Raw genomic sequence first — 8097 nt, 5'->3', positions numbered from 1 at the left:
GTTAGAAATGTGTTGCATATATGATTCAAAACTTTATAACTGACGCAATCGGATAACTTCTTCGCATGCCCATACACTTTTCCCTATCAATAAATAATGAATCAACTTTGGATTTTAAATCACTTTCTAAATTAGACCTAGTGCGTAAAAGTTGTTGATGTTGTGCTTCAAATCTTTGTAATTTTAAATTCATATCATGTATCATTGTATTTATTGTTTCTACTTCCTCAATCATCCTACGTAAGTGAAAATTTGTTTGAAAATTTAAAGATGTTTACGATTACTATCATTAAATTTTACATAAATTTCTTGACTATACCTAAGTTGAGCATGATCTTTACATAATTCTGCAGCTGGTCGATGTATTCTGCTTTCTAATCGAGTGTGTGCGACTTTAAGAGCAGAACTTTTATCTGTGATAGCTTTTTGCATTAATTGTAGATTTTTTTCAATTGCAAAAATTTCTTGTTGGATCTGTAGTTACATACATCAATTATACAACAAAAGTTTAAAGATCAAGATATTTTTAATTACTTTATGTAAATGTATTTGTAATTTTTCTTTTGCTTCAAGCATTTCTGCAGCTCTCCTGGCTAATGCATTATTTGTATTTCCCCATGCTTCCCACATCTCATGACCAACTGCATCTATCGCGACTTCTATATCGCTTCGTAATTGATTAGATTTCTCCCGTTCTTTTTGTGATTTTTTTACTACATTATTGGAAGCTTCAGCCCATGATTCGGCTTCTGTAACACTTAAGATATACGACATAAATTACGATCGTATATCACAGTTTAATATGAACTTACCTTGGGTCATATTTTTCAATACCACCGTAATATTTTAATCCACGACTGAAATTATTCATTTGGTGACAAGTAATATCAATTCCAAGTGCAGTTTCTTTATTTTTTATATCAATTTCTAACTGATTTTGTACTGCTCTACTGTTTGTAAGCTGAGTATAAAGCAAGAGATTGCAATGATTGTACTCATTGAGATTATAATTTTGTACTTACCTGATTAACACATTTGTCCGTAAAGTGTTCTAACTTATTTTGACAATTTCTGACTACCTCAACCTCTTTTAAAAGAACGTGCTCAGCTTGATCATGTACCAAATCAGAACCTGTATTTTAAAGGACATAAGATATTTTATGAACATTAGTGAGATTTATTAATTTATGGAAATAAATATTATAAACCTGTCCTAGCTTCACGATAATATAAACATTCCTGCGCTATGTGCAGTTGACCCTCTAAACTTTGTATCGTTGTTTGTAAGTTTCGACGGCACTCTTGCATTCTTGTATTTTCTATTATTAATCTTTCCAGTTCTGAAGCCACTTCATTTCTCCAAAAAGTAGTATCCGTAATTCTTTCTCCCAATTTACGACCGCTTTCAGTTTGGCCGTTCTGTACTTTCTCATCGGCCTCTCTAAAATTAGATTAATTATTGTTTGTAATGTATTGTAACAAAAAAAATATATATAACAAAATATCATAATCACTTTACCGCATCATTCGAACAGTATCCGCTCTTAAATTTTCAGAGAAATTTCTGTTGCTATCAGATTCATTATAAAGTTTTAGCTGATTCTCCACCCATTCGTATGGACCATATCTTGTAAAAAGTGCAGCTCGTGCGGCGTGTGCAGGATTTCTATCGAAACCAGTTACCAGATTAGGAAATCGTAACGGTTCCGTAGTCATTCCTTTTGGCATATAACAGGAATTAGCAAGTAAATTTGTCATAGGTTGTGCAGGTCTGAAATAATCACAAAAGGATAAATAATTTTTCAAGATAAACTAACAATAAGATACAAGCGATTGAATGGATTTTAATAAGAATGTTACAGCGGAGATGTTTCTACGATTTCATATCCTAAAGTAGGACGCCATGGATGTGGTTTTGGAGTTTTATGAAATTCTCCAACTCTAACTGGAATCGGTGGACCAATAATTTGCTCCATACATGGTAGAACACCCACCGTAGTCCATGGTTGAAGTTGCTAATATTAAAATAGTAAATTAGTAGCATAATTTGTTATTTAAATTCACATGAGTACAAACCGAGTACATAACAGTTTCTTGTTGGCCCTCAATTTTGGTACTCTCCATTGTTCAAATTTATATTAAAAGGAACTAATACTGACAAAAATTTTATCGCTACGAAATAATTTTTCACATTTCACTTAGCTTAATGAATAACTTCTTAAAATGAAATGGCTTAATTTGCAATGAAGGTTTATTTGAAAACCGGAAACAAAGTTATCACGTGACGTCTGTCATATGATTCTAGCCTAGTCAGGTGCTCTGTTACCTTACATTCTGCTCGATCGCAGTCGATCAGTACTTATCTGACTCGCCCAGTTGTGTTTGACTAAAACTATCATGACACAATTTTGTAATATTTTCTGTTTCGTTTTTATCTTAAACGTTGCATTTCAAATTTTACCTTCACGCGCCGATAATGCAGTACCTGTATTGCTATGGGGTGAGTCAGTTAATTCTGATTTAACAAATGCAGTGAACCCCTTTTTAAAGACTACCAGCAAGGAATTTGGTCTTTACCTGCGTAAAAAATTAGAAAATTCACCTCCAGTTCTTCTTTATATAAAAGATAATCTGTGTATTGAAGATTTAGTGAAATACAAACAGGTTATTGTAATATACTTTATAATGTTATATAGTTGCTCATTTGCTTGTTGACTTAAATATTAATATAATTTGTACAATCTCTTAGCATCTTCAGGAAGTTATTAATGGTGATTCTTTACATTATTTTCCTGCTGTTGAGAAAGCAGTGAATACTGTTGAAGACTTACCTTTGTACAACCAAACTTATAATGATTATGTGGATTCTGTATCTGATGGACAATTACTAATTGTGCCAATTAGTAATTTGGATGTTATCCCAGATACATACAAGACAATAAAGGATTCTAGCCCTAATTTGATAGCTATGCTCACAGGGAAAGCCTGTAGTTATAGACGTTCTGAACGAGTAAAAAGGGACATTGATGCAGACAATACTACTACATCTTTTGTCATTTCAGGAGCAAGAGTGTTATTATATGCTAATCGATCATTATCATTGCAGGTAATTTTAATTATTAGTATTTTACCTAATGATCTTTATGATCATAATTAATCCATCTTTGTGAATAATAATTCTTTTATTTGATAGCCTGAAAAAGACAAACCTGTAATAAATCTTCCACTTAAGCCTACAATTACTGAAGAATCGGATCCAAAAACATCTGCATATAATTTAACTATGACATTTACAGGATCTGGTGCTATCATCAAAAATGAACTTGTTTTTATATTCAAAGTTAGAACTGCAGGATATTATACACTCAAAACAATTAATTACTCACATTATATTAATGCAAATTCTACTGGTAATCCACAAATTTTAACAACAGATACAGATATTGTTTTTCCATTTAATTTCTCTTATCATTGTTCACAAATTATTACATTCAAAAATGGAGATACAGCCTTAAATATAACAGGTTTACAAGTGCAACTTGATCCACGACCAGACAAAAAGACTAATGGCACAAAAATATTTGCATTTAATGATGCATATGACTGTGTCGGTTTTACTACAATTCCAATTTGGACAGGAATATTTGTTACCGCTATATTAGCTTTAATTATGATTTGGGCTCTTACTATGATTATAGATATTCGTACAATGGATAGATTTGATGACCCCAAAGGAAAAACAATTACTATTTCAGCTCAGGAATAATATGATAATATTAAATAATTAAAAATGTTGTGTACATACATGCCATAGTATCTCGTAATCTAATCAATTGTCAAATAGATTTTCAATGTCATGTTGGTAATTTGTACATGTAGAATGTATGTACATTAAAATTTATTAATGCTGTTGATGCTATCAATTTTTCATTTAACAATTATAACATTGATGCAATAACATTTTGCTATTAGATAATAGTGAATTTAATCATTCCATTTACCTAATATTATACTACTTTCAGTATTTATATATTTCTTGTGTATTATAGTATTTCTTTCTGTAGTATTTGCAATATATAATTTCTAAGAAAATTTTGTTTTATAATTATCAAAGGACACAATACCATGTACTAGTGAATAAATAAGTAACTACTTTAAATATGTATCTTTCAACAATAGAACAATGTTGTGATATATTGATAGTTGATTGAAACATGCATAAGGTTTATAAAAAAATCTTATATATCATGCTTTGTATTATAATAATATTATGCATTAATCGTAATAAGATACATATATTGAATAATGTTAATATAGTTGTTTGCATATATATAATACGCACACGCGAGCTCACACAAATCCATATATGCATATATATAAGATATAGTAATATCTTATAAAAAATTATTTAATTGTTCAATTCTTTTATTAATTTTTCTTTATTCTAGTTAGTGATGATTGTAAAAATGTTTTATGAGATTCTATAATATAAATTTTTAATGTATAGACACGTATACATAATATATGATATAATTTAATTGAAATTGTTGAATATTATCTATGTATAACATGCTGGAACCTTTGCATTATGTACTATAATAAATATCATGGAATAGGGTGGTAAAGTAATTTGTTCTGTAGGTTCTAATACTATAGGTCGGAATGGTGGTAAATTTCCATTAGATTCCAATTTCAATAATTCTCCATTTATTTTTATAGTCCTAAAAAAATTTGAAATAAAATGTTACATAATCTATTTTCATGTAAAATACTTATTACATACCTTGATTGTAGTTTGTCAGAAGTAAGTGCATATAAATAAACTTTAGCATTTCTGTGAAATACAGGAATTCCTTGAATAGTAATATGAATAGGGAAGTTAGCTAGATTAGTTCCATATATTGTAATTGCTGGAACTCTGCCAGTCCATGCTTTTTTTGGAGTGCAATGTGCATACAATCGTAGATACTCAAGAGATATTGGTGATAACTTTAAAACTTTTTCTGAAACAAATTTCTTATACACTATACTAACCCACCAGTCAGGATTTGGTATAAGATCAGATCCAATCATAGCATAGTTTCCACCAAATAATGATTGCCTGGTAACAACATTTACTCCTGTACTGGCACTGTATCCCAATTTGTCGAGCCATAAAAATCCAGCTACAAATCTATCTGATAGCTTTGGTGCACCTCCACCATAAGCTGTACTTGTTTCTGCTACAAAAAGATTCTTTTCCATCACTTAAATTTGAAATTTTATTTCAAAGAATCTAATATGATTACATACATAACCACATAGGAATAAGTCCTCCTGATGATATAATCGCTTTTTGCATGGATTTAATTTGCTTTGGCAAATAATTAAAAGTTGAAATATTTATAAAATCAGTTAGTTGAGCTTCTCTTCCATTAAGGTAATATTGATGCCAAGTAACATAGTTTACACTATTTTTAGCATTTTCTAAAAATGTTTTCGCATATTGCTCTCCCATATGATCTGTATCTTCTACATGATTTACTTCTGGTCCCACAAGGAGACTTTTATTATATCCTATTTCATCTAATAATTCCCTCAAGTGACAATAATCATGTGCAAGTTGAGTTGCATTAACATTTCTATTAAATACATGATGAAAAGAATTTGGTTCTGAAATTTTATTATTATTACGTATCAAATCTATTTAAAAGATAAGCAGATTGAATAATAAAATATGATATTAAAAAAAAATAGTAAATAAAACATTTACCATTTCCTAATTGCCAGTCTAGAGTCATGCCTTTATTTTTGGCAAATGAGATTATATTTTTAGCATTAACATCATTCCAAGAGTCATTAACATTTCTAATTAATACATTTAAATCGAATATCATTCGCAATTTTGATTCTGTCGCAAAGTTGTATAAATTCTCAAAGTCTGTCTCATTAATAGTAAAATTACTTATATCTTGGCCGTCTACCGGATTGATTACTTTTTCGGAAACTATTTTTGTCTATGCAATATAATTCATATAAATTATTATCTAAGTGTTTTTAAATAAATATGTATATATATATGATAATTTCATAAATGATAAAATAATATACCAACTTGATTAAAGTATAGACAATCTGCAGACGTACCGCCTACCCGAACATAGGCTGGCCCAAGAAGCTGAGCTAAATTTATAAATTTGCTATCCTTTATTGGAAGACTTTTCATATCACGAAGTAATGATGTATCAAGACCGAATGACAAAAATTTGTCTGACACTGTGTGTAAAAGTGATTGTCTCGAATATAAGTGAAGGATGTGATTATCAACTTCCTGGTTTATCATATTATTGAAATTCCATGCTAATAGTTTTAATGATATTAAAACTATCATACAAAAACCCAGGAGGATTAAAATAAAAGCGGGATGTATTGTTGATTCTGAAATTTAAAGAAGAATATGAGCGTGTAGATATTATAATTGTATAAGTAATCCATTGGGCGTATTTGAAGTTCAAATTTTAAATATACCATGCGTAATAGAACATGCAATATGGCGATAATATTGTATATATACTATATATATGCATGTGAATTTTAACAATATTAATTGCGTATGGAAATAATGCAAGGAGTATTTATTAAAACGAATATTTATTAAAAATAAATTCTATTAATTTCAATGAAAGAACTTACGGATTCGAAGTTTGCCAAACTTCCTATGCTCATTTTTTCCTTGTTCGTTGGTTATAAAGTAGCTCATAATTTGTTCAGGTTCTTAATTATTTATATATGTATTCCAAAATAATTTTATGCATAGAATTCTTATTTGATTTGTGATAGGAAGCAAACAGGTTTATCAAGTACTATGATTAGTTTCGTTTATAGTCACTATAAATTATATAAGTAGAATAATAATTATACTTATAAAAATATAAAGATTAAATATAAAGAACATTACTATCATAAATTTGTTAAAATAAACAGAATGATAAATATATATGCCGTAATTTAAACAATATAAATGATGTTAAACAATTTACTAGTGAAACATTTTATCTATTAAAAATGGGTGATGTTTCTGCATTTATTTTCGATTGGAAGTTTTACATTTTGTATAAATAATTTTATCGTTATTTAAGAAAGGAGCTCCTCTTTTACGTGCATATTTTTTCTTTCTATTATTGTAGCTGTGTAGTTCTATACTGAATTGGCTTGTAAATTGTTCCTGCTTGAGAACTATGATAATTATGTTAAAATTACAAAGAACCTATGATTCTTGTGTTTCTTTAAAATATTAAAATAAATAAAAATAGTGATATATATATGAATATATGTATAATATTTATATTAATAAGTACCTCCAGGTGAAATTTGTTCAGAAAGCGAATCTAAACTAGAACTTGATGATTGAAAAAGTAAAGACCGGCTTCTGTGTGTCGCAACACGATTACGATAAGACAAACTACGCCTACGTTTCTGTTTTTCGTTTAATTGCTGCTTTGATTCTGAACTACTTAATTCATCTTCAGCCCAAAACGGTCGATCAGTGTCATCGGATATTGGTGGTGTTGTTGGTGCCGGTGACTTAAAAATAAAGATATTTCTCTTTAAATAAAGGCATATTTTTGATAATAGTAACTTACAATATCTTGAGAAATTCTAAATGTAAAATATTGTTTGTCATTAACATCTAATTGATTTAATACCCCAACAGATATTATGGTACAAGATGATTGATTTTCATAACCTTCATCCTCGGAATTTTGTATCGTTTTACGAGTATCACCGCTAGCATAATAACCCATTATGAATTTTGTTTAAATTTTGATAAGTTATACAATTATAAAATTTAAATTTTCTACATATGTTTGATTACACTGATGATTTTTTGTACTTCGTGTTTAAAATTTAAATGTTTAGAAGAGCCATTGAAAATAAATGGCAGGCTTTTTTTATTATGGTAGAACAAGTTGCATTATAAGCTATAATTTGGAATATTTATTTAATACATTTTTTGGTTTTTTAATATTAAGAGAAAGTCATGCTTTATAAAATGTCTTTATTATATCTTCCTTAAAATAAAAATGTTAAATTTTCTTTAAAATAATATATATATTA

General features: G+C 28.8%; 4 protein-coding genes across 5 annotated transcripts; 1 reads left to right on the top strand and 3 right to left on the bottom strand.

The window, feature by feature from the left end:
• Nucleotides 1–23: 23 nt before the first annotated feature.
• LOC138184051 (tektin-3) lies at nucleotides 24–2150 on the bottom strand. Its single transcript, XM_069121716.1, has 9 exons — nucleotides 2077–2150; nucleotides 1861–2015; nucleotides 1520–1771; nucleotides 1209–1441; nucleotides 1023–1132; nucleotides 813–961; nucleotides 535–757; nucleotides 320–474; nucleotides 24–236 (listed from the first exon to the last, which is right to left on the bottom strand). The coding sequence occupies exons 1-9, from the start codon at nucleotides 2122–2124 to the stop codon at nucleotides 26–28; spliced, it is 1536 nt and encodes a 511-aa protein (XP_068977817.1). The 5' UTR covers nucleotides 2125–2150; the 3' UTR covers nucleotides 24–25.
• A 247-nt stretch (nucleotides 2151–2397) lies between these two features.
• On the top strand, nucleotides 2398–3912 carry LOC138184038 (V-type proton ATPase subunit S1). The gene is made up of 3 exons (XM_069121687.1): nucleotides 2398–2664; nucleotides 2750–3106; nucleotides 3194–3912. The coding sequence occupies exons 1-3, from the start codon at nucleotides 2398–2400 to the stop codon at nucleotides 3764–3766; spliced, it is 1197 nt and encodes a 398-aa protein (XP_068977788.1). The 3' UTR covers nucleotides 3767–3912.
• Nucleotides 3913–4420: 508 nt separating this feature from the next.
• Nucleotides 4421–7133, bottom strand: LOC138184031 (heparanase). Its single transcript, XM_069121672.1, has 7 exons — nucleotides 7020–7133; nucleotides 6673–6800; nucleotides 6095–6417; nucleotides 5753–5996; nucleotides 5293–5652; nucleotides 4784–5222; nucleotides 4421–4721 (listed from the first exon to the last, which is right to left on the bottom strand). The coding sequence occupies exons 2-7, from the start codon at nucleotides 6737–6739 to the stop codon at nucleotides 4559–4561; spliced, it is 1596 nt and encodes a 531-aa protein (XP_068977773.1). The 5' UTR covers nucleotides 6740–6800; nucleotides 7020–7133; the 3' UTR covers nucleotides 4421–4558.
• On the bottom strand, nucleotides 7064–7880 carry LOC138184047 (uncharacterized). 2 transcript variants are annotated; one of them, XM_069121708.1, is made up of 3 exons: nucleotides 7623–7880; nucleotides 7338–7563; nucleotides 7064–7215 (listed from the first exon to the last, which is right to left on the bottom strand). In XM_069121708.1, the coding sequence occupies exons 1-3, from the start codon at nucleotides 7782–7784 to the stop codon at nucleotides 7064–7066; spliced, it is 540 nt and encodes a 179-aa protein (XP_068977809.1). In that variant the 5' UTR covers nucleotides 7785–7880. The 2 variants fall into 2 exon arrangements, with proteins under 2 accessions (XP_068977809.1, XP_068977811.1); XM_069121710.1 differs by having other exon boundaries at nucleotides 7686–7878.
• Between the last annotated feature and the right edge of the window lie 217 nt (nucleotides 7881–8097).

This window comes from Bombus flavifrons, chromosome 10 (assembly GCF_040668555.2).
Source record: "Bombus flavifrons isolate JBK064 chromosome 10, iyBomFlav1_principal, whole genome shotgun sequence".
Lineage (NCBI taxonomy): Eukaryota > Metazoa > Arthropoda > Insecta > Hymenoptera > Apidae > Bombus > Bombus flavifrons.
Note: the sequence above shows the minus strand (reverse complement) of the source record. Positions and strands in the feature narration are given on the sequence as shown.